Source organism: Arvicanthis niloticus, chromosome 10, assembly GCF_011762505.2.
Source record: "Arvicanthis niloticus isolate mArvNil1 chromosome 10, mArvNil1.pat.X, whole genome shotgun sequence".
NCBI lineage: Eukaryota > Metazoa > Chordata > Mammalia > Rodentia > Muridae > Arvicanthis > Arvicanthis niloticus.
Genome location: NC_047667.1, coordinates 74,424,938 through 74,451,701, shown reverse-complemented (window position 1 = coordinate 74,451,701; position 26,764 = coordinate 74,424,938). Strand labels below are relative to the sequence as shown.

Genomic DNA, 26,764 nt, shown 5'->3' with positions numbered 1-26,764 from the left:
GTTTGTACCTTTTAAAAACTCATCATCATATTGCTGAGCTGACACATTTTGAGGAAATTTGATTCCAGCTCCCCAAGTAACAAAAGGAGTTAAAGTCTCTGAAGGATGACCAGCCCCGTGGGAACCTACAGCAAAGACATCGAGTCATCAGACTGAGTATACAATCACTGACAAGGGCAAAATAATCCCTGAGTGCTTTGGTATAAAGAATCAGTTCATGTATAGGCTGGAAAATCATAGGCCCAGACATGGAGACCACGGCTACTGTGCTAAACGGACATGATGTGACTTCCCGATTGTCTTCTCTATAACCGTGCTGATATTCACAGATTACTGCTTTTGTCAGCTTCAGCCAAGGAAACAGAAACTGCTTCTCACAGTTAGCAGCAGTAACTGCAGCGACACACAACTCATCAAGTGACTGAAACAGGTGGCTATGGAACATTCAGCCATTGAGGGGACATCTGTATCACTTGTAAACACACACACACACACACACACAGCTGAGGCCCAAAGATCATCACAGAAGGGGCCGGGGCAGCCAGAGGCAGAAACATCAGGGAAAAGATTATTCAGGGGAATCATCTCCTGATCAGGAGCGAGTGGTATGAACAGGACAGCAAGGTGTACAGATTCACCATGGTTTGAAAACAAATGTCCCCACAGGGTCACATACTAATACTTGTGCCCAGCTGGTACTGATCCTTTGGGAAGCTGTAGAAACATTAGGCCTTTGCTAGCTAGAGTAACCCAGAGGTAGGCCTTTGAGGGTGGTATCCTGCCCTCGTCCCTATCACTGTGGCTTTGCTTCCTATCTGCTACAAGGGAAAAAGTCTCCTCTGCCGGATCCCCAGCAACACGGAGTTCTGACCAAGCCAACCAACCACAACAAATCCTCTAAAGACTGAGCCAAAGTAACTGTTTCCTCTTAAGTTGCTCTCATGCATTTTGGTCACAGCTATGCCCAAGTAACTGACACAGAACCCATCTGTCCCAGCCTCTGTGTAAATGGGACAGCTAAAGCAGTGCTTTATAAGATGAAGTTCAGCTCACTGGAATTTCATCTTAGGACTCAAGAGGTCACGCCTCATCTTTATGCCCTATCATTCTCTAAGCACAAACTCCGTTTGCCTTGGGAGCCTCATGGGGAGCACAGAGTTATGCTGTCCAAGGCAGCCCTCAGACATATGCCTTAACTACCATCACTCACTTTGCATTCACGTGTAAATTCCAGGTACAATTTATTTTCTAATAAACAAGTATGAGGAAATTTAAAAATACTTGAGTGTTTTCCTACATTCTCATTTGTAAATGAGAACATGTTCATTTTACAATTAGAAAAAAAAAATCTTTTTATACAAGGTCAGACATTCTAAACATACAATTATGTGCTGACATCTGATTTTCTGAACATAATACTTGGAAGCTACATCTGCCACTACTTTCATTAAGGTCGTACTGTAAGACAGACTAACCCCAGTCTGTCATTCCATGGTCAGAGGTAAAGATAAATGCAGTTTTCCCATCATCTCCATAAAAATGCTTGAATATTGACACAATTTCCTTTACTCCATCATCAACTTTTTTAATATTGTCCTTATATTCCCTGTTTAAAAAAAAAAACACAAAAGAACAAGTTAAATTAATTTAGAGAAATCAAATGTATTCAACCCAGACTCATTACATTTAAAGTCAAACACTAAAGAAATGCTTTCAGATTTAATCTTTACTACTTTAAATCAGAGCCCCTCATAAATTTAATTTTTTTGTTTAATGAATTTTAAAAAATGGAAATAGTTTTCATAGACATTTTAAAAGGAAACCATTGATTAGTAAATATATTTTAATGAACACTTTTTACATTCTAGACAGGACAATAGAGACTTTCAAGTTTGTGAAGCTAAACAACTGCACTGTCCTGGTGACCTTACTAGGGAAGTGTCATTATGTATAAAGTAGAGGATTTTTCCACACTGTAAAGTGCTTGTGATTTATATTTACTACACTGTTGAGAACAAACTGTACTCAAGCTTCCCATATAGTTAAACAAAGTCAGCTTAATATGGATATATTCCACCAATGAAAACACTGCATCATGTTAAACTAGGGGAATATGAGATATTCATGGTAGTAATTAAGTTAATATAAAATCAACTCAAAATAAAGAATAAAAGTTCAAATGATTTTTTCTTTCTTATGGTCTGCAAAGCCAAGACCACCACTGAAGCAGTGATAAACAACACTTCATGCAATTGTTTGCTGGATACAGTGCTGTTAATAGACACCCAAAGGCATTACATCTGTTATAAAATCCATACCATAAACTGTTTGTGCTCTGAGATTTATGGGAAACACTCATAAAATGTGGGTCCTTTAGATATTTTTCTCTGCCTTGATAAATGAATACAGACTATGTGCAAACTCTATTTCACTTATTTTAATGTGCAGCACAGCCAAGGCACAGGTCATTAAAAATTATACATCGTGTAGCTGAAAATATTACAGAGGATAGTAGTTACATAAAGTATTAGCTTTGTTGTCATAATTACAAAGAAAATTCCAAACTATACCTACATTTTAAACAAAATAGCTATTCCCCACAAGATCAAACAGAACACATAATTCACATTACCTTGATGATGGCCGGTGAGCATGTCCATTTGTATCTATTCCTAATAAATGTAAGAAAAAAACTACTTTTTCTTCATTTAATTTTGAGAACAAAGATTGGTTGGTTTTTGCAGCATCAAAGAAGTCCTACATGTAACAAATCAGGTGAAAAGTAATTTATTTTATTTAAATTTATAAATAACTATACCTTAAATCATCATATTTTGTCTCATTTTGTCCTCAAAATATGCCAACATGAAATCTTTGTTATCAATTCAGATATTTCTGTCCAAATAATCACTTAGCTATTGTGGTACTATTAAAAAAACAAGATTAATTTCATACTTTTTTTTTTTTACTACAGAACTATTATAATTTTAAAAATTGAAGAAATATTTTGATAAGTGGCAAATGTTAAACAGTAGTGGTGGAAACAGTACAAGAACATTTATTATCTTTAAATAAACTTGGAAATGCATCATTTTTCATTGTCTTGTTCCACTGCAATTTTGGTCAAACTATGATATCTCACTTAGATTGTGAGAATCACTAACTACTTCCTCTTCCATGAATAGGACCTGTTCTTGGTGTCCTGTGCTGGAGAAATATCACTTAACAAAGTACAGTTTGGAAATTATTAAATTAATGTCACAATAACAAACTGGATTCATAAACCACTCAGACATAAGTAATTCTCATACTCATGAGCATGGTGGATGCAAGTACCCATAGAGAGTGCTTTAAAATTATTTTACATGAACCAATTATGTTAACAGGTGTCATCTCTTACATAACTGTATATAGATTTAGAAGATGCTAACTTTTTAGAAGATTGCAACTTTTCTGAAAAAATAATCATTAAAAGTATTGAAAAGTATACATGGGGTAATTAAGAAAAATTATTCAAGGATAAAAGTATCCTTAACCTTCAATTTATATTTTACTTAGGTTGACTTAAATTATATATTTTATTCCATGACTAGCAAAAACTTTAAGCATATAAGATTTGGAAGCTATGAAACACTAACCAGATAGAGCTCAAGAAATAGAAAGCAAAGAGAAACAATCCAAAAACCACCTATCTAACAAAGATAAGCTTAGAAAGCAACACCTAAACCTCCAATAACAGTTGTCACTTTGAAAGTGGTTTTAAAGTTCTGCTACTTAAAGAAGCTCTCAGGCAATTATCCTGCCCACAACTACTCCTGCTTTCCTAGAGGCAGCCCTTGTACCAGGGACACCAGGTAAGACCCCATTCCATGCCTGCCCATGCCACCCCATTCTGCCTGACACCTCCTCTTAAAGCACACCCAATAGTCATCAACTGCACCCTATCCCCTGCGCTCCATTTTCTAGTCAGAATTTCTCCTGCTTTCCCAGAGGCCACGCCAGCACAGAGACACCAGGCCACACTGGCACTAGGGACCCCAGAGACAGATTTGGCATGCAAAACCACAGCAGTCACAATGACCACAAAACTCCATCTGAGACACCAACATGAATTGAAGACATGCTGGTCACCAGAACACTAGATTACTCAGCCCAAAAGACTGAGAAGAAATAGAAAGCAAAGAGAAACAATCAAAAAAACCACCTATCTAACAAAGATAATCAACACCTAAACCTCCAATAATAACCCCTAAACCCACACGATCAACAACAGACAGGACAGTAAGGCAGCACCAGAGCCCAGGTATCCTACTACAGCACGAGGTGGATATTACACCATAGCTTAAGCACAAGAAAATGCCATTAAGTCCAATCTTAAGAAGATAAGAGACTCCTGTAAAAGGAAATGAATAAATCCCTTAAACAAATACAGTGAGAAAAAAAAAAAGGGTAAAACTGCTCCAGACCTGAAAATGGAGATAGAATTAATAAAGAAAACACAAACTGAGGCGATCCTGAAGATGGACAGCTTAGGAAAGGGTACAGGAACTAGAGGCGAGCATCACCAACAGAATAAAAGACACAGAACATATAAATGAAGAATTCGATGTATCTGTCAAATAAAATGATAATTTAAACAAACTCCTGACACAAAATATGCACGAAGTGTTGGTCACTATAAAAAGACCAAGCCTAAAAGTAACAGAAATAAAAGATTCCAAGCTCAAAGGTCCACAAAATATTTTCAACAAAATTATAGAAGAAAATTCCCATAACCTAATAAACGTACAAGCTTACAGAACACAAAACAGAGTAGAACAAAAAGAAAATCTACCCACTACATAATAATCAAAACACTAAATTACAGGGAAAAAAAGAATATTAAAAGCTAGAAGGGAAAAAGACCAAGCAATATATAAAGGCAGACCTATAGAATTACACCTGACTTCTCAACAGAGACTCTAAAAGCCATAAGGGCCTAGACCACAAATGTCAGCCCAGAAAAACTTTCAATCATCATAGATGGAGAAACCAAGATATGTCAAAACCAAATTTAAACAATATTTTTCCACCAACCCAGCCCTACAGAGGATACTAGAAGGAAAATTCCAACCTAATAGGACAATTGCACTTAAAAACAAAACAAAACAGAAACAAAACACAAGAAATCATTAATTTCACACCATTAAAACCAAAAGAATAACTATCACACACACACACACACACACACACACTACCACCACAAACATCAAGATAACAGGAAATAACAATCATTAGTCTTTGATATCTCTCAACATCAATGGACTTAATTCTCCAATAGTCACAGGCTAATGGAATGGATGCAGAAACAAGATCCATCTCATTCTTCTGCATACAAGAAACACGCTTTAGGATCAAAGACAGACCTTTCCTCAGAGTAATGGGTTGTTGGAAAAAAGTTTTCTAAGCAAAGAGGCCAAAGAAGAAAGTTAGAGTAGAAATTCTAATATCTAATAAAATAGACTATCAAGGGTGGGGATACCTCGATCAGGATGTAAACTAAATAAATTAATTACAAAGTCATCACTCTAGGGGGAAAAGCAGCTCCTAGGCATTTAATAATGGTTAGCTGGCTAGTCTGCTTGGGATTACCTGATTTTTCTTCCCTTTTCATAGGAAACTTTTTAAAATGTGTATGTGTGTGGGTCTGTCTACAGTCTATAAGTGCATGCAGGTGCCCGGGGAGGCCAGCGGAGGGTGTCAGACTCTTGGAACTGAAGTTACAGGTGGCTGTAAGCTGCCCAGGGTAGTTCAGGGACAGAGCCTGGATGCTGCAGTCGGTGTTCTTAGCTGCTGAGCCATCTTTCCAAACCCTAATTTTTCTTTAAAATCTAATTTCTTTGTTATTATGAAAGTGTTATTCTGAAACAACATTTTCAAGATGCTCCACCTTTCCCATGGCCGGCTACTAGCGGACAAAAGCTCCAAGGGTCAGCAACAGATCAGGAATCACCTACAGTGACTCACCAACCTAGAAACGGTGAGCGGGCTATGTGGCTCCTAACCTAGGGTTCCTTTTACCTTAAGAAACACAAACTTTTAGAGGGTTATTTCAAAAGGAATTTTAAAAACTTTTATTAGTCACTCTAGTACATGTAACTTCTTTTAAAAATAGCAGGGCACAACAATGACTGCTCCAGTTCATACAGGCAGCAGACTAACCCTGAGACAAGCTCACTCAGAAACAAGAATGTACTGAGTTATCAGGCACTGAGAGAAAACCCCTCCCCAGGCAGGACGCGGACACTGAAGCCAGGAGGCTCAGCACAGTGGATGGATAGGCTGGGATACAGAGCAAAACAACAGGCACCTTAACTTTATCAAAAACCCACGTATCCAGTTTTGTGGCATCGTGGGCACCAAAGTCTTCTCTTTGAGCATCGTAACTGTATGTATAAACATGGTCACCACTAGCACCTGAAAAAAAAATTGATGAAAAGAAAAATTTTAGGAAACAACAACAAAAGTTTACGCTACCATAAAACATGAAATAATCATTTAACTTATTTTTGTTGCTGTTTTGAGATCATCTTACTCTACTGTTCTTGCTGGTCTTGGCTTCATACCCTCAAATTACCTTTCCTCTTAATCTTACTGAGTTCTAAGATTGCATGCACGCTCCCATCATATTGGGCTACACGGCAAAAATTTTATAACTAGCCAGAATTAATACAACATGCTTAGGATAGAGAGTGGAAAGACAGAAGAAATAATGAAATTCTATGTTATGTGTCATAAGTCATGTTATATACATCAACATGTCCTTTTTGTTCTCAAAATAACATTAACTTACCAAAGTCAAAGTCAAAATTCTAATATGCAATAAAATAGAAATAAGTTCTGAAGTTTGTTTCCATTTAAACATGTACAGCTAAAGAGGTTACAATGTAAAATAGATGAAGATGGCTAGCATAATCCTTCCCAGCACAAACTCTGAAACATTTCAATTGTCTTAAAATTATGTATATTTGTCTCCACTTAAGGGAATAAACAGCCTGAAATTGTAATGTGTGCTGTGATCCAAGCACTAGGGAAGTGGAGTTAAGAAAACCTCAAGATTGAAGCCGGCCAGACCCTCCCTCAAAAACAAGGATTGGGAGAAGGAAGGCAAACGCTGCTTATACCAAATAAAGAGGTCAATCTAAGTTTATGAAACATGTATTAAGAATCTATAATCTATTTCTGAAAAGATACACTTTTATATAGGTCATGAGGACGATCCATCATGAAGTAATGACAGTCTACAACATCAACTCAGTTCTAGTGACCCTGTGACTGCTCAGACATTCTACTTCCTACATTCCAATGTAGACATATAAAGGAGTGGGTTATCTATATACACACATATTGGAACACTCCTACTGGTCTGTGTCTGATTCAGGCATCAGTCCTGTCTTATCAACTGTGACCAGAAGTAGGAAGATTATTTTGGTAAGCCACAGTAACTTAATCAGCCCTTACTACTTCCTAAAAAATGAAATATATAAATAGCAAATAGGGTTTGTCCAATGAAATACCAGTCTATGAACAGCATAAGTACAATTCTGAACACATATTTTGCTTTCTGAATACAAAATTTTCTTCAGTAGTTTCACTTATATCTATATGTACTGGCTGGTTTTGTGTGTCAACTTGACCCAAGCTAGAGTCATCAGAGAGGAAGGCGCCTCAGTTGAGGAAATGCCTCCATGAGATCCAGCTGTAAGGCATTTTCTCAACTATCAATCAATTTAGGGAGGGACCAGTTTATTGAGAATACTACCATCCCTGGACTGGTAGTCAAGGGTTCTGTAAGAAAGCAGGCTGAGCAAGCCATAAGCAAGCAAACCAGTAAGCAGCACTCCTCCATGACCTCTGCATGAGCTCCTGCCTTCAGGTGCCAGCTCTGATTGAGTTCCTGTCCTGACTTAGTTCCTCCAATAATGGATTATAATCTAGAAGTATAAACTAAATAAACTCTTTCCTCCCCAATGTGAGAAAGCATGGTCATGGTGTTTTGTTGCAGCGATACGAACTCTAAGACATCATGCAAAATATAATATTATAAAATCATTCCATTAAATGAAGTGACCAGTCACTTTGCTCCCAGTAAAAATCATTCATAGACAAGAATTACACCTGAGTGACTTTTTAAAATAAATTTATTTTCTGATCAAGAGATGCCCTGTTACTTGTGGATTTGTGCATATAAACAAATTCAACAAATCAACAGACTGAAATGCCAATGCAGTGAACTGTATGTGACATTTCAATATATTAAATGCCACATTAGTATGATATACATTAAATGACAAAGTGTTGGCACAGTAAATAGATTAATCATTATAAATGTTTGAATATTTAAAATTGTATGTGACTATCTACTGGCTTTTTAAACAAATTATTTAAATATTAAGAACCAGACACCAACACTGTCTCCATAGAGAATAAGCACTTTGATAAATATTCAAATGAATCATTTAACTCTAAAAATAAACATATAAGGTGTAATAACTGTTACAACACATTTTATACAAAGGACAACTAGAGCTAAAGTTTATAAGGCTGTTATATGATAGACGTACATATTGTTTCATTGAATTAAAAATACTAATAGTGTTACATAGCAATCTTTGTTGTTAAGATACAACAAAGGAGAAATCCTGTCTGTTAAACTGATAATCAAGTCCACTGTAGAAAACATTTCTGTTTTCAGAGCCCATGAAAAAACCTCTAGAAATGAATAAATACATAAAAATAGAACATAAGGCAGCAATATGGCTAAGCATCTGCTACTAAGACTGGCTATCTGAGTTACGTGCCTGGGATCCACATGACAGAAGGGAAGAACAGACTCCTGTCGGTTGTCTCTGACCTCTAGATGGGCACCATGTACAGCATGAGCACACAACACGAAAGATATGGCTCTACCTGTCCTGGGACTCACTATATAGGTCAGGCTGAGAGAGAGATCTACTCGCCTCTGCATCCAGAGTGCTGGGATTAAAGGTGTGCAGCACACCCCACCTGGCTAAATACATTTTTTGTAGATAAAGAATTAAAAACCAAGGGGTAGAGTATAGTTGAGTATCAGACTAGCCTAATATATGAGAGACCCTGAATTTCATCTTCAATACTGCAAGAATAAAAGCATTTATTTATGACTTATTTGCTACCTAAAATATAACCAATGTATCTTACCTTTGGCAAACATAGGCAAGATATCTGGACTCCCCCAGCTCCATGTGTACTTGCTTTCATTAAAAAGAGAGTCAAATTCTACAGGATTTTCTTTCCATCCTTTGGGTAATGGAGAAAAGAAGCAAGGAATAATATAAGTGCACAGTAACATAAGGCCTGAAGGAGGCACTCTTCAAATAGTAATTAGGACATCACATAAAACTCATAGATTGTCTTAAGCATATTATATGCCTATCTTAATATAAATGGTAGATAATTCACTTCTTATTAAAATAATCACTTTTAAATTCTTAACTGTAATGTCTAACAAAACCACATATACATATATACATGCTTTTTCAATAGTTCAGGATGACGACAGACTAATTCCAGAATCAACACCAGGATGGTTTATGTGAGTAAGGCACACTCAGAGACTTGTCACAGGTATCTCAAACCACTGGAGACATGGCTCAGAAGTTAACAGAACTTGCTGCTCTTGCTAAACCAGATGTCCTGGGTTTGGTTTTCAGCACCAACACTGGGGGGCTCACAACCACCTGTAACTCTAGTTCCAAATAGAACACCTTCTTCCAGCCTCCATGAACACTTGCACTCACATTGTGTACAAACCTACAAGCACACACATACATACACACACACACACACACACACACACACACACACACGCGTGCGCGCGCGCGCCCAAAAATATTTAAAAAGCACACTGAGTTTTTAACTGATGTCATGACTCAGTGGTAGAAAAGGGTGTTTATATATCAAGCAGTTTATCTAAGAAATTGTTTCAGAACACAACCTTTGGCAACAGCACTGACATCCTCGTAAAAGCCAGCTATCAAGGCTACATGGCCAGGCCGAGATTCTGTTGGCACACGTGTGTGAGATACTCCCCAGCTGCCTTCATGCATTATAACATTCCTAAAAGACAATTGGGATGAACAATTAATATATGCTACTATCAAACTCTCATGAGGCTTTAAGAATTTTATACAAGGAATCAAACCAAAAAGTTATATTGTAAGATGGAAAGGAATCTCAAAACCTACTTGAGCCCAATCCTGTACTGTCCACCAATTCAATGGCGTAGCACGAAGAAGCAGCCCAGGCAATACAAACAAACAAACAAAAAAAAACATTGCTCTACTACAGAGAGTCAAGAGATCAACTACACCCTAGTGTTTCAAGCCACAAGCTGAGGTGTTTGGCTACACAGAAAAAGCTGATACACAGAATTTGTTAAATTTTATTTTGATGTAAAGATGGTATATGGCTATATAAAAAAAAATCCTTTTCTTAACAAATATAGTATAGTGTTTGGTGGAGAAATGCCACATTATCATATTTTCAAATTGTTCAGGGGAAAAAAAAAACCTAAAAATTCTACAATATGCACATCCACAGTTATGTGTGTGAAAAAAATTCACATAATTTTAAAGTGGAAGAAAAAAACAGGCCAGGCGTGGAGGTACATGGCCTTAATCCCAGGACTTGGGAGGCAGAAGCAAGCAGATCTCTGAGTTTGAGGCCAGCCTGATCTGCATTCAAGTCCCAGGTCAGTCAGGGCTACATAGTGAGACCTTGTCTCCAAACAACAACATAAACACCAAAAAAGCTGGGCAGTGGTGGCGCACACCTTTAACCCCAGCACTTGGGAGGCAGAGGCAGGCGGATTTCTGAGTTCGAGGCCAACCTGGTCTACAGAGTGAGTTCCAGGACAACCAGGCTACTCAGAGAAACCCTGTCTCGAAAAAACAAAAACCAAAAACCACAAACAAAACACAAGTTTAAAACAATCAGTTTTAAAGATGGTCAGTTCCAAGCTGATGCTCATCGAGTCATAATACTGAATTTCAAACATAACACTTTAACCTCAAGCTGACATCGCTAAGACACACCCCGAGCCTGCAAGCATCCTCACCTAATGAAAGGTGCTCTGGAGTTTCCATCTTCATCTAGTTCATAAAGAGCATCTGCTCTCAGGCCATCGGCAACAAACAACACTAATCTTTTTGCTGGAGGAGGCAACGGTGTAAACTGAGGAGTCATTCCATGAACCAGAGGAGATGTAAGATAAATGTCAAAGATGGAGGCGAAGAACACAAAATGGACAAGCAATCCCAGAGCGAAGAGCAGCAGCATATCCACAGCGGCCGCCTGCAAGAGAAGCTGGACAGACACCTGATGAGGGTCCTTCTTCCACACAGCTGATGCCTGCTTCAACTTAACAATTGCCTTTTGTTTACAATGGTAACAATAAACACTGTTTAACACCTTAAGATAATACTGAAATAAAATATATGTTATAGTACACCAAGCAAAAAGAAAGAGTTCAATTAGGATTGATAAACTGTAACAAATTCAGTTATCTACTAAACAATTAAAAATTAGCAAAGGAACACAGAACAAAAGGTACTAAAAGTTAGTTAGGCTCAGTCACAGGAAAACCTAAATAACAAAGGAAATATACTTCAGGATATTCTTGGTTGTGGAGAGAACATTGTTCCTACTCTTAGAATTTAAATGTATTAAATTACTTACAACTTTAAATTTCTTGAGTTAATTTTGTTTTTAACTTTGGTAAGCAGGTTGGGGGACTGTCTGACTCTCTTAAGTAGTAATATGCATTTTACCCATTTTGCTGAGTTACATACAAGAAGTAAAACTATACTTCAGAAAATCTGCACTCTGTAACACTTTATTTCTCTGAATCAATAAAAAGGTTTATTTATTCACTGAATACAAATTGTGTATCCCTAGGAAAGAGCACTAAGAAAGGCTATCAGAGGTCTGATGAGCTTACAAATACTAAAGAAAGGAAACCCAGCAAATGGAAATGTTTAAATAATACTGTACAATAGTGTGACATTACACCTCAAAGAACAAAGTGACAATAAACTGTTTTTCAAGCCAGTCTTTAGTTTTTATTGGTAAATGTCTACAGATTAAGAAAGAAAACACTAGAATTTCTTACTTGCAGCAGTATTAGGTACAAATAATGACCTTGATCTGGAAAATACGAAGGATGAGAATTACAGACATATCTTATTCTTCCTGGTCTGAAGAATTAAATATCATAAGGATGGAGAATGCCCTGTAAAAAGGAAAGAGGCACTAAAAATGTGCGTATCAAATACAAACAAATTAGAAAAAATAAAATGAACCAAAAGGTCAAACTATAAGACAACTTTTTTTTTATTCTGAGAACCTGTGGAGTATCAAAGATTCCTTAGTAAACTCATGCAATTTCAAAATCTAATCTCTCAGTTGGCTTCTTTCCTAGTTTATATACTCATTAAACTACACAGTGAGTACCATCATGGTGTTCTAAATATTAATAATGGAGATACAGGAAAAAATTAGCCAGGATTCTACTACCTTCTAAGTCAGCAGTTCTCAACTTGTAGATCATGACTCCTTTGGGGGTGGGGGGTCAGATGACCTTTTCACAGGGGTCACTGAAAAACAGATATTTACATTATGATTCATACCAGTAGCAAAATTAGTTATGAAGTAGGAACGAAAATAATTTTATGGTTGGAGGGTCACCACAAAATGAGGAATTGTATTAAAAGGTTGGAAGCCACTGTTCTAAGCAAATATTTGTCAATAGTTACTTTAAAAAATTTATCTTATCTCTATTTTTATGGAGGTAAACACATTTGTTTATTTTTTAAAAATAGACCTTACCATTTAAAAACATTTTATTACATTTTGTGCGTGCATGTGTGCATGCTTGTGTGTGTGTGTGTGTGTGTGTGTGTATAACTATGTGTGCTTCTGTATGTGTGTGTGTTTGTATGTGTGCATGTGTACATGCATATGTATGACATGGCACAAATGTGGAGATCAGCAGGCAACGCTGGAACCAAACACTGGTCTTCAGGTTTACTGGCAATGCCTTTACCTACTGAGTCATGTTCAAGGCCCCTGCATTCACTTGAACATACATTACCATTCTCTTAAAAATAAACTCCCCCATATATCATGTACCTTTACCACATTTTGTCCTAAAATGCATCTTTGCTAACAAATCCTAAACTGGAAAACACTGAAGTAGTTTTATCTTCAATTTTTGACTACTAATAGCATCTATGTGGTTAAATAAAATAATATATGTGGGGCTTTGGATTTAGCTCAGTGGTACATTTATGAGTTCAGTACATAAGTGACTTTGATGATTTAATGTCTGCTTTGTCACTTCACTATAATTCAAGGACAGCAGGAAAAGTCATCATTAGCAACCATCACATTTCTATGCAAAAATCAACTGTTTGCTCAATAAATCTAGGATTACATTTCAATGGCAATATGTAAGAAAGCCACTAGAGGTCACCTTGCCTCTCTCTTTGAGTTTCCTGGACAAGGTGTATTAAGTTTCAAAGCTACTGTCAAAATAAACTCCAAAAAGCCCAAGTTTTATGCTTAAGAAATTTATTATATATGAAGTTATAGTAATTTGGAAGTGTGAATATTCACATAACCAATCTCATTTGTCTCAAGCAATATTACTATATAACATTTTTTTTCCTTAAATGGAATCACTTCTTATTCACAATTAAAGAAAACTTCACTGACACAGTTGAGTTTTTTGGAAACATTACCATTAAAACTTAAAACATATCTATTCATTTGCTTACACAAATATAGTTTATATCTGTGAGATATGCATCATCATAAACTAAAAACTAACAAAGCATTAATATCAAACACTAAATCAACCAAACTTTGCATTTATACTGTTTTTTGTGGTTATTTAAGACTATGGAATTCTCAAATAATTTTAACATATAAATGACTTAAATATTTAGGAGAAAAAACACTATCTTTTCTATTTTTATTGTTAAGAGACAAACTTCAATGACTATCCTTACTTAGTCGGATAAAATGTCAGCCTAAAAGGCTTTGACCTAGGTCAGTCTTCCAAAGAAGAAAGAAAATTTCCAACAACTATTAATAAATTATAAGTAGAGGGCAGAATTTCTTAATATCCCAGTGCATGCATTAAAACTATTCATGCATGATACTGAGAGGCAAAGTACACTATGGGAAGATTTGTTGAGAACTTGCAGTTAAATGAACAAGCCCTTAGTTACAGGATAGAAACTAGAAGTAGTAACTGCGGATGGCAGGTCAGCCACTAAACTCTGTGCTCAACTGAAGATTCAAAGGCAAACATTTTAAACCTATTTTCCATTTGTACTTTCTAATTCAGACCCTAAATTCAAGCTGTGGCCTCTTTTTGTCCTACTGACATTACTTTTCCATGCCCTGCTAGCCTGATACCTGTTTGAAAACCTGCCAAATGTCCTCAGCATCCAATACTTCACTGATTAATAACTGAACACACAACGTTTGCTGCCAACCAGCTACCAGGCACTGGGACAAGAGCATTTGTAACTCTATGTACTTTCATTATGCCGCTGGGCAGACAATGCAGGAGAGACTGGGAGGATTTCAGCTCCAAAATTTTCAGTGTATCACAGTAAATGACGTGTATGTGATGTGCCCTTCTATTATTTTAAGTGCAGTTTTCCTCAGGCACCCTAAATGTAGATTTCTAAACATCCCCATCACAAAGAAGAAAAAAATTACACATTTCTGCACGTGTTTTCCCCATGCCATTCACTAACCCTCCATTCCAAAAACTTGGTTCCATTTTTAATCTCTTTGGCAGTATCAAAATAAGAACTGATAACCCCTTTTGCTAAGAAATGTGAAACACAATAAATAAAATACTGGTCATTCTATACTATTTCCATGTTTACTGAGGATTTTTTTTTCCAGATTCATCAATAAATGGCACAGAACAGCATTTAGCCCAAAGAACTGAAAGCTAAAAATCTTATTTTTTAAAAGAGAATCCTTATTACTAACACTATTTTCAAATTATTTCCCACTGTCACAAGGGTCCTTATTGTCTTTTACTATTTGGGTTAACTTCTTCCCATCTCCTGGTCTCCTATGCTCATTTCAACCACCCACCGCAACCTCCAGTATTCCCCCTCCCACCTTCATATCAGATTTTAAAAGCTTCAAAAAAAAAAAAAAAAAACCCAAACAATAACAACAATAACGACCAAAGAAAACATCTCAGAGCCTCATTCAAACGAAATTTAAGTTTATTGTAAGACTGACTAAACTGAAATTAAAACCTACACTTACCTGCTGGCATACTTAACGTGTAAACCAGTAACCAGGCCTAAGGTCAAATAACAATGCTCTATTTTCATTTTTCCACAAAGCTAAAGGAGATATTTCATTGCTATATACATATATACAAACATATATACATACACATAAATACAGACAATATACAATGATATATATGCACATATATATTTATAAAACAGAGCAGATGGTTAGCACTGCTGGATATTTATTTTGTTGTGTGTTAGGAGCTGGTTAGTAAGAACTTAAAGAAGAATTCTAAACCAGGAAAAAGTGGCAATCTATGTGTAACATAGACGCTATCAAGGCTAGCAGTCTAATAACGACAGGAAAACTTCCTCTTATCACCTCAGACCACAGTCAAGGAGTAACACCGAGGATAAACGACCTTCCAAACCTACGAGAATAATTAATGTGCTAAACGTTTCATAAAGGCAATCAAATCTCTCTACAGCGTACAGCTTTTTAAATCGCTAAAATTCGACTGATCCACAATGAAAACCTCAACTCTAGCCTAAATGAAGGTTTCAGGGGATCGTGGGAAAGAATGGTTTTTGGACAAATGTGTCCTAGTGCAGTGGACCCAGACTACTTTACTCACTTGTACTGGAGAGAGAGCGCTTAACAGTTTGAAAAGTTCCTTGGATGCAACTGTATGTTAAACCTCCAGGGGTTTAGCGAGTACTCGGACCGGCGTCCAAGTCCGGGCTGTTCACGGATGAGTGCCAAGGCATCTCGAAACTCAACTGTGGCAATTTCCGTCCTGGCTCTACCTGCACCCTTCAGCTTCCTAGGTGCTACTCCGGGACACAGAGGGCGGGAAGGCACCCTCGCTTAGCCGCCAGGAGGCCATGCGGTCGCCAGACCTCCAAGCGAGAGAGCAGAAGGCTGGGAACCGCGGAAGAGCAAAGATGCTGACTGCTGCCCCAGCACTCGCTACCTGGGCGGGGACGGCCAACAGCGACGAAAACTGAAGCGTGCAGGAAGCAGCGGGCGTGGGGACACCTCGAGTGCAAGGGTCCCGGGACTTTACCTGGGACCGGTCTCGGGACCCGGGGCCGTGAAAGATCTCGGAAGGGTTCCCGTCGACCCTCTCAAACCACAGCCAAACCGCACCCCTCGGCCACCTTCCACCTCCACTCCTCAAGGGAACGCCCCCAACACGCCCCAGGCCTCCGCTGCTCTCGCGATAACTGTCCGGCCTGGTCCTGTAACTCCAGCCAATCCTCGAGCACTTGTGGGTGGGGCCTTACGTTTGAGTCCCGAGCGGTTCCTTCAATCTTCGAGTCCAGGCCCTGAGGTGGGTGGGGCTGAGGCGGGAACGGGGCGGGGCGAAGATGGGAACCGAGCCAGTTCTCGCGAGACCGGAGACCAGGAAGACGCCTGCAGAGTCGGCTACTGGTGCAGCGGCGGCTGGGGCGGGAGGTGCCGCTGCATCCCGGTCTCCCTGTCTGGCCTTGTGTCTAGGTGAGGAGAGGCGCGGTCAGCCTGGGCTGCCTAGGTGGCCAGTGGCTCTCGGGACCTGAGGAGGATTCGGACTGAGGGCCTGTCGGGCCCAGCAGGGCAGCACCCACACTCCTGACAGAGTAAGATGGCGGCGATGGCGCCCGGAGGTGGCGGCAGTGGTAGCGGCGTAAATCCTTTCCTCAGCGATTCGGATGAGGACGACGACGAGGTAGCGGCGACCGAGGACCGGCGGGCCGGACTTCGGCTGGGCGCTGGGGTCGGCCTTGATCCCGGTTCTGCGGGCTCGCTGTCGCCACAGGACCCCATGGCCCCGGGAAGCAGCGCGCGGCCGGGGCTCCCGGTGGAGGCGTCCGCCGCTCCGGCGGCTCTAGCGGGCAGCGGGGAGCCCCCTGCCCGGTTGTCGATCGATGCCATCGCCGCTCAGCTGCTGCGCGATCAGTACTTGCTGACCGCCCTGGAGCTGCACACCGAGCTGTTGGAGAGCGGCCGCGAGCTCCCGCGGCTGCGCGACTACTTCTCCAACCCCGGCAACTTCGAGAGGCAGAGCGGGACCCCGCCGGGGATCGGGGCGCCGGGGATTCCTGGCGCGGCCGCCGTCGGAGGCGCTGGAGGTCGGGAACCGAGCACGACGTCGGGCGGAGGGCAGCTCAGTAAGTAGGATGCGGGGTTAGGGGAGTCTCTGCCGCCGAAGGGTGTTTGTGGGCGGGCCCCGCGTCTAGGGTCGTTCGGAGAGCCGAGACCGAGTGGAGCGAGACGCCAGGGATCCTGCGCCCTGGAAGCGGAAAGATCCTCCGTGCTCTCCTCCGTGCTGGCCCCGATCTTTGGCAGGTGTTGCGCTGCTCCTGGCCCCCTGTTGGTGTTGGAACCTGTAGCTTGAGAGTTGCCAGCTTATTGACTGTTAGGGCACTCCAGAAAGCTTCCTTATTACGGGGGCATTTTCCTCTAAGGCGGTTTTCCTCCTCCCCTCCCCCAGTCTGTTGAATCACATTACGAGGAAATAAATGTTTCTTAGTAATTCCTTGACCCGCTCAAGAGAAAGAACAAAGCAGGAAGTGTCCATACTTTCTACTAAAGTTGAATCCACTGAAGATCTTTTTTTTTGGTCTTTGCTTTTCCGTTATTTTGCATCATCAATACATGCGAATAAAAAAGGAAATGGGATTTATCTGCTTTGTAGAATGTTTCCTGTTTAAATAATATCAACATATTTAAGATTCACTACCCCAATTTCAGTAGTAGTCAGTTTATAGGAGAGCTGTGGAACAGATCAAGGATCTTCTGCCAGCTCTATTTCAACATAGCAGCACTGTGAAGGGTTTTTTTCTCTGAATAAGTGAGAGATTTGCTCTTTTTTTCTTTTCTTGCTAAAATCATTTTTAGCAACAGAGTAATCACTGGCCTAGTCATTATTTATATATAAGCTTTAATGAGAATTCTCTGTGTCATCTCTAAGAGGCATCAAAATTTTCCACATTAATGATAATACTTTGGTGTGTTCTGTGAACCCAACTAGAATTTACTAACAAATAAATCTAATTGTTTTCTAAGTGTCTGTACTTTTGCATGATACCAGAGGCTTGAAGTTGCTAAAGTTTGATGTCATGAAACTGGGAAGGGTGAACTTTCTATCAGACTAATCCTAAGCACATTTCCTTCTTTTACAACTGTCTAAATTATCTAATGGTTGTCACCTGACAAACTGTCTCACTGAGACTCAGATTTTCACTGTTTTATATGTAGTACTTTATGAATCTCGCAGGCTTAGTTAGGCCTTGAGCTCTTTTGTATTTGATTTGATGACACTAATGATTTAATATAGTCATTTCACTTATTAGTTTGGAGCTCCTGCCTCTCATTTTTCAGTAATGAGGATTAAACCTAAGGCCCTGCATGTGATAGACAAAGCTGTGCTATATCTCCCTAGTGTGTGTGTTTGTGTGTATGTGGGGGGGAAGGGGAGTTGTTGACAGGATGACTACTAATTGCAAACTGAGGACTTTTCATATTTTATTATTTAAGTAGTAGATCTAATATTTGAACTTAGGTCTCTATCATAACATTGATTTTTACCACAGCTGCTATATTATGTCTGCTTCAAGACAGGGCTGAGCAGAAGTTAGGTTTTTTCAGCATATGATCAAGTAAAGTAACTAATGATTTGGAGTATGTCTTCACTCAAAATGGCCAATTAACACAGAAGGCAAGTGAGGTGATACAGAATTGATAACATAAAGGATGAATTGAGAAAGCATTGCACCGTTTTGAGGTGGGAGGATATGAATGATCTGACAAGAGCATCACTGCCATTTTATCAAGATAGCCACACTGCACAGCATTAAACTGAAAGTTGGCACACTCACAGTGCATGTGATTGTAAGCAATCCAGGATCATCAGCTAAGCCTCCACCGGGAACCAAGCATGTTTTTAATAGAATTTTTAAACATCTTTCAGAACTTAATACAATTTATTTTGATCATATCCATCTTCTGTTTCTTCCCCTAACTTACCCCTCTTCTTCATGTCTCCCTCTCCTCTTTTTAAATAACCCACCAAGTCCTTTATGCTCAAAGATGTGAGCCCTTTCACTGGAGCATGGTTACCCTACCACAGGCCATGCCCTTAAAGAACTGACTCTCCCTGAGAAGCCATCAACTGTCTCTCTGGCTCCCCAGGTAATTGTGTGGACTTGTGAGTCCCTCCCTGTTCATTGTCGGAATGCTGATTGGCTTGATCTTGTGCTGGTTTTGTTCAGGGCAACACAGCTGCTGTGAGTTCATTCTGGTCTTGTCTAAAAGACACTGTTTTGCTTTGGTCCTTCCTAACCTCTGGCTCTTAAGATCTTTCCAACCCCCTCTTTTGCAACAGTCTGTTGAGATTTCGATGGGTTGGGGAATGTATAGTGTAGTTTTCTCATTTGCACTCCATTGAAATTCCGTGATCGTTTGTGAGTTTCTACATTAACTACCAGCCAGATCCATGCACATTTATTAACTATACTCAATCAAATCATCTAAGAAGGCCAAATTAGCTTGTTGATCAAGAAACTTAGCTGCATGGTTGCATGTGGTGTTTCTGGTGACGAAGCATGCATGGTTCAGCCTCAGGGAGAATAAAACAAAGTTGTAAGCATGGGTGTAGCCTTCTAAATTGTCTCACCCATTTCAAAAATTACAAGTCAGTTTGTTTTTAAAACCTGCTAGCCCTGTTGTGGAGGTATAAGATTGCTCAAAGTGCTGTCATCAGAGTTTTTATGTGATTTCTGCCATCTCTTGGTTCTGTATTTAGGTACTACCTTAGCTTGTACTTGAACTTAAATCTGAACCACTAGTTTTACCCTTATTCTATGCTTGATCTTGTCCTCTTATCTTTCCTCTTTATTTTTCCCCTACTTTACCATTATTAGTTACTGTCGATAACACAGATTTATAAATTTCTTCCTGCTGGGATACAAAGTAATCCTATGCACAAAGTATAAAATATTGGCAGAATTAGTTAAGATCAAAATGTATGAAATGAAACCAATGGTCATGGTGCACACATTTAATTTCAGGAGGCAGAGGCAGGCAGATCTCTGAGTTTGGAGCTAGCCTAGTCTACAGAGCAAGGTCTAGGACATCCAGAATTACACAGAGAAACCATGTCTTGAAAAACAGACAGATAAGTAGTATGAAATGACTTAGCATGTAGTAGAGGCAAGGCATGAAAACATAGTTGTCACAAAGAAAAAGGCACATGTGGAACTTTCAGAAATAGATGGAGGAAGGCAGAGGGGTATGAAAGCCTCAATGCAAGATAATTACTAAAATTAATTTTTAATTTTTTATTTGAATTTATTGAATTTATGTATTACATGTTTTTATCGAAATATATTGAATTCATATATAGTTATGTATCACGACAAGGTTTTAAGACAACACTGAATAAATGAGTATTTTACCAAAAGAACTGAGATTTAATGCCAGTTTCTTAAATCCCACACATATTCCTTTTAATTGTATGTTTGCTATTTTTATGGTTTCAAAAATTATAAAGTAGAATAGGGATTAAATGTAATGGAAGAAGAAATAGCAAAAATACAAACAAAATGTTCAAATACTATAGAGAGGAATATATAATTGAAAAATTAACATTCTACTCCACAGAGTCAATTATTACCATTTTGTGCATATTTTTAAAGTACAGTATAGACACATTTCTATGCAGTTGTACTTGCACTGACAAGGTAAAAGTTTGATTTTGTCACTTGTTTTTAAGACAGTCTCCCTACTAGTCCAGATTAGATTGCCCTTGAGCTCAAAGCCACAGTACTCCTGATGCAGCTACAATGTTAGGATTATAGCAAGGACCATCACACTGGACACCTTGCATGGATTTTGTGTATCCACATTTGCTTTTATTGTTGTTGGATTGGTTTGGTTTTTAGTGTATTGGATAACTACATTGTTGTTGACCTGGTACATAGTAAGTATTCAGGATTTGAAGAACTGGGTTCAAATGATTCCTCTTTGCCCTTCCAAATAGCTAGAACAGCAAGTGTATGCCATATGTCCATCTGGTTGTGTTCTTTTTAAGAAAAAGAGGTTAACTTTTCCAAAACATCCCTCTTGTATTAGAGCATTTGGGAAATGAAAGACATTTGCTTGTTCTAGAAAAGAACTGTGTCTGATTAATGGCCCTGACTATGTCTCTGTGGTGCACAGCCATGTTAGTCACAAAGAACTCTTGCAGAGAGTTCTTAAGCTGGGCAGTGGTGGCTAATCCTAGCAGTAAGGAGGATAAGGCAGGTGGGATCTCTGAGTTGGAGGCCAGCCTGGTCTACACAGCAAGTTCTTGAGCAGCCAGGGCTACACAGAAAATTTCTGCCTCAAAAAGTCAAAAGGAAAAAAAAAAGTAGTAGCAAAATCCAAAGAACCGTACTTACCTTGGACCTACATTATAACCTATTATTAGTCTTCAAATTCAAAGTACAAAATCTGTTGCAGTTTAGTCCAGTCAAAATTAATATTAAGTTCTTCCAGAAATATGTATTTTATGACAAGATGGAATGAATTATAATGAATTGAAATATTTCAATTAATTTCTTTTATATACATGACTGTTTAGCCTGCATATATGCCTGGACATCATCCCATGTGAGCCTGGTGCCCCACAGAGGTGAGGGGCATTCGATCACTGAGAATTGGAGTTACAGACAGTTGTAAATGGTGGTACATGTGAAAATCAAACCTAAGTCCTCTGCAGAAGCAAAACAGTGCTCTTAACCATGGAGCCATCTTTAAAGCTCTAGTATTTGTCTTTTATGAGATTATAATGGTTAGTTTTAAAGACATCTCAGATTTTTTTCTATTATAAAATATAGAATAAAATTATTGACTTAAATTTTTTTACAAATGGGCACTAGGTTTATAACTTTGTGCTAAAGCAGTCACCTAGCAAGCATCTGTGAAGCCCTGGGTTTGATATCAACACTTTTCACACACACACACATCCAAAAGATGTAAAAAAGAGTTAGATGTTTTTAAATTTTTTACATTTATTTACAAAATATATAATAAATACATACAAATTCTCACTAAGTAGCCTTAGCTGTCTTAGAATTTTACAGATCAGGATGGCCTAAAACTCATAGAAATCTGACTAGCTCTGTCTTCCAGTGCTGGAAGCCACTAATTCCCAACAAGAAAATATTTTTTCAGTGCTATGATACCAAGTTAAAACTTAAATTGTATTTGCCTTCCTCAGAGTTCTTCCCTGTTACATATTTAAGTTCTTTAAAAGTTAAAAGAACAATACTACAAGTAAGGTTAATGACTGTATTGTAACTAAACAGGTTCTAATCTTGGCATTAATGTGTATCTAAAAATATTAGGAAGAAAAGGAAGACTTAGTAAACTATTAAAAGGTGGATATTTCAATAGAGAACTCGTTTATCTTAGATTCTATTTGTATTTGTTACTCTTTAAACTTACTTTTTAATAAATTTAACAAAAGACAAAATAAAATTTTTTAAAAAGGTGGGTACTTAAGTTAATGTTTACCTGAAGCTGGGATTCTGGGGCCCATGTCTAAAATCCTAGCATGCATGAGGCTGAGACAAGGAAAAAAAAAAAAAAAAAAAAAAAAAACTTTAGAATTTAAGGTCAGTCTAGCCTTCATAGGGAGACCCTGTCTCAAACTAAAGAGAAAGTTATGGAAAATCAAGTCTACCATTCCTTTAAAATCAAGTGTGAAACAGAGAATTCTGATATCATAGCACTAGAATATTGGTTGATAAAGATCTTCTTTGTGTTTGTGCTTTTTATACACAAGTTGGAGACATCAGAATAACCAATAAGAACATATATTTGTTACTTTTCCTATTGGTGTAATAAAATAGGCTGGCAAAAAAGTAATTTAAGAAAAGAAGAGTTTATTTTGATGTGCAGTTCTAGGATATGGTTCATCATAGCAGCAAGAGCTTGTGAGACACATTGTTCAGGAAGCAGAGGGAGGGAGATGAATGCTTGTGCATAGCTCACTTTCTCCTTTTTATGCAATCTAACGTCCTAGTCCAGATGAATCTGTCAACTTCAGTTAACCTAATCATGATAATCCCTGCGCGGAGCCTGCTCTCCCAAGCCACTCCAGATCTCACCCAGTAGTTATATAGTATTCATTAGAGGTCAGTGTTTTAAAATGGGATTTCTACCTTTTGAACTAAAACTTAGTAAGATTTATAAATCTTTAGAGTACAGTTTGATGGTTTCTTTTCTTTTTTTAATTGAAATATTTTTTCATACAATATATTTTGATCATGTTTCCACCCTCTCAATTGCTCCTAGATCCTTCCCCCATCTTCCTACTCACCCAAATATGTGTGCGCTCTCTTGCCCATGCTCTCTCGCTCTCTCTCTCTTAAAAATAATTTTTTTTTCAGAACAAACACACACACAAACTGAAACCAAAATATACAATTGAAAGACAAGTAAGACAAAATATACCATTTTGAGTTTGTTTTTTTGTTGTTCAACTGCTCCCAGGTGTGGGACCTGTCCTGAACTGTAGTTAATACACCCAGTGGGACTCCACTGGAGAAAACTAATTTTTCTTTTGCCAGTAGATAGCTGTTTTAGATTGCTTCTTGGTGAGGGGTGAGACCTTGTGTTTGTACCCCTCTCTTAGTGCTTGGACCTTGTCAGGCTTGAACCTGTGCAACACTTGGACATGCTATACTCTCTGTGAGTTTGTCAGTCCTGTTGTGTCTGGAAGAGCCATCACTTCTGGCTCTTATAGTCTTAACATGTCCTCTTCTACATAGATCCCTGAGCCTTGAAAGGAGGGGTTTGATGAAGGCATCTCATTTAGGACTGAGTGCTCCAGAATCTTTCATTGCACATTTTCAGGTTGTGAGTCTCTGTGTTAGTACCAATCTGCTGCAAGAAGCTTCTCTGGTAATAGCTGAACAAGACACTGATCTATAGGCAAGTGTAGCTGAGTGTTACTAGGGAGTCATTTTATTCATTGCTGTGTTCCTTTAACAGGATAATATAGTAAGTTTTCCCCAGGCCCATGTCCCAGTCTCACCTTGGCTACCTTAGCATTCTATCTCTTCAGAGGGTCTTAAATCCAATCAGACAACAGTTGATTGCCCTTAGAACATCTGTGCCACCAGCACACAATATATCTTGCAGGCATTTCACTATTGTAAATTACAGTGCTTGTAGCTAGGAGTGAAGCTTCTAGTTAGGCACCAGCTTGACTTCTCTATGTTCAATGACATGTGTTAAGTGTTATCTTCAGCAATAGGCCCTTACTATCAGGCTGTGGAGAGTAACCAGTAGCCTTGGCAATAGTCTGATGGTTGGATATTTCTAGGGCACTATGGCCAATAATTCAACAAGATGTAACTCATTGCTGGCACTGGAGGTTTTACTTGGTGACATAAGGTATCTAGTTAAGGCATGTTACACCTATTATTTGGTGACTCCATTTAGAGTTATTTCATATACATATATGTATATATGAATATACAGTATTTCATACATTTATAGAGGTAGGTTTCTTTCATATATGTATGTATGTATATGCATATATGTACACGGTGGTAGGTTTCCGATGGTTTTCACGTGCCCTTTAGTATTGGTTGTCCTTGCCCACATTCACACTTTACCCTCCTCTCCCACAACTCTCCCTGTTATCTTCCTATGCTATCTTCCTTTTGTCTCTTCATGACAATGTATTCATATAGTCCATTTTCCTTTCTTTAGGAGACACCTGCTCCTCTTGTCTCTGCCCCTGTAGCCACCCTCTGGTCCCTTACTAGGTACCTAACCTCTGTGATTATTGGATTGTATCATACATATTAAAAACTAACATCCATATATAAGAGAAAACATAAGCTTTGTCTTTTAAGGTCTGAGGCACTGCATTCACGGTGATTTTTTTTTTTTTTTTTTCTGTCTCTATGCATTTACCTGAAATGTTCATAATTTCATTTTATTTATTTGTTTATTTACTTGCTTACTTAATTTTTTAGTTTTTTGAGATGAGACCTGGTTTCTGTAACAGCTCCTGGCTGTCCTGAAACACTCTTTGTAAACAAACCAGGCTAGCCACAGACTTACAGAGATCCACCTGCCTCTGTCTCCTGAGTGCTGGGATAAAAACATGTGACACCACGCCCAGCTAATTTCACTTTTCTTAACAACTGAATAACATTTCATTGTTTAAATGTTCCACGCTGTCATTATCTGTTCTTCTGTTGGTAGATATCTATGCTCTCTGGCTATTTCTGGCTATTGTGAATAAGCACCAGTGAACATGGGTGAGCAGGTGTTTCTGTAATAAGATGTAGACTCCTTTGGATATGTGCCTAGGAGTGGTGTACATGGATTTTGACGTAGACCCAGCTTCCTCATTTACCACCAAACTAACTGATTTCCTTTATAGCTGTACTAGTTACACCCCTAATAGCAAAGAATAAGCGTTCTCTTTTCCTGTATCCTTGCCAGTAGCATGTGTTGTCATTTGTTTTATTGATCCTGGTCATTCTGAGTGGGGTAAGATGAAGTCTCACTGTAGTTTGATTTACATTTCCATGATGGCTAACCAAAACTGTTGAACATTTCTTTAAGTGTTTCTTAGCCGTCTTTTGAGAACGCTCTACTTAGTTCTGTATTCCATTTTTAATTAGATTGTTTTCTTGCTGCTCAGGAGTTTATATGTTTGTTTTTTAAGTTCTTTATATAGTATAGATATATACTTCTAGGTAGACTTCTAAGTCTGATCAGTTTTGACAAATGAATGCATCTGTAGTGACACATGCTCCTACACTGTTTATGAGCAGGCTGTTTTTCTCTCCCAACTTTTAATATTTTCTGTTCTTTTGGTTTTCAGCAATTTGATTATGATATCCCTACATTTTTGTCCTCTGTCCTCATTGGTGTCCTCTTTTTTGAATCTGTATGCCCGATCTCCTGTTTTACTGCTGTTGCTTCCACTTCTATATACATACCTTAAACATTTTTTTGTTCCATGGAAACAATTCTGTTACTTTTTGTTGTACTCTTTTTTTTTTATTCTTCATGTTGAATACTTCCTTTAATCTTTTTTAAATCCTTATGTGTGTGTTTATGTGCACATGCCCAGAAGTCACTTAAAGAAATGTGTTCCATCTTCACTATCTGAGCCCAAGGACTGGCCACATGTCATTAGACTTGACAGCAAGTGCTCTTATACACTGAGCCCATCTCACCCCCTGTAATTACTTCTAAATTCATTCCTCTGTCATATTTATTCTGTTGTTATACTCTGCATTGAACTTTTGGTATGAAGCATTTGGTTTTCAGGTCTATTGATATTTTCTAGAATTTTCATTGGTATTTTCTATATTCTGTTTTTTTCTGCTAGGATTTCCTACATTGTTGTTGT

General features: G+C 38.5%; 2 protein-coding genes across 17 annotated transcripts in view; one reads left to right on the top strand and one right to left on the bottom strand.

Moving 5' to 3' along the window:
* Pign (phosphatidylinositol glycan anchor biosynthesis class N) overlaps positions 1 to 16,556 on the bottom strand; it is a 118,847-nt gene extending 102,291 nt beyond the window's left edge. For 4 of the 8 annotated variants that reach the window (XR_013113041.1, XR_013113043.1, XM_034513246.2 and 1 more), the window contains exons 1-10: positions 16,421 to 16,556; positions 12,595 to 12,674; positions 12,191 to 12,310; positions 11,138 to 11,385; positions 10,016 to 10,137; positions 9,220 to 9,318; positions 6,350 to 6,456; positions 2,633 to 2,757; positions 1,476 to 1,606; positions 9 to 125 (exon numbers count right to left, since the gene is read on the bottom strand). Coding sequence is in view for 5 of the 8 variants with exons in the window: in XM_034513246.2 (XP_034369137.1) it covers positions 9 to 125; positions 1,476 to 1,606; positions 2,633 to 2,757; positions 6,350 to 6,456; positions 9,220 to 9,318; positions 10,016 to 10,137; positions 11,138 to 11,358 (922 nt within the window). In the remaining 3 variants the exon portion in view is untranslated. Of the gene's footprint in view, positions 1 to 8; positions 126 to 1,475; positions 1,607 to 2,632; positions 2,758 to 6,349; positions 6,457 to 9,219; positions 9,319 to 10,015; positions 10,138 to 11,137; positions 11,386 to 12,190; positions 12,311 to 12,594; positions 12,675 to 15,988 lie in introns of all 8 variants that reach the window. The other 4 variants (XR_013113042.1, XM_076941701.1, XM_076941700.1 and 1 more) reach the window with 4 other exon arrangements.
* A 182-nt stretch (positions 16,557 to 16,738) lies between these two features.
* The window catches only part of Relch (RAB11 binding and LisH domain, coiled-coil and HEAT repeat containing), an 86,778-nt gene continuing 76,752 nt past the window's right edge, over positions 16,739 to 26,764 (top strand). For 7 of the 9 annotated variants that reach the window (XR_013113040.1, XM_076941697.1, XM_076941694.1 and 4 more), the window contains exon 1: positions 16,837 to 17,504. Coding sequence is in view for 8 of the 9 variants with exons in the window: in XM_076941697.1 (XP_076797812.1) it covers positions 16,979 to 17,504 (526 nt within the window). In the remaining variant the exon portion in view is untranslated. Of the gene's footprint in view, positions 17,505 to 26,764 lie in introns of all 9 variants that reach the window. The other 2 variants (XM_034512985.2, XM_034512981.2) reach the window with 2 other exon arrangements.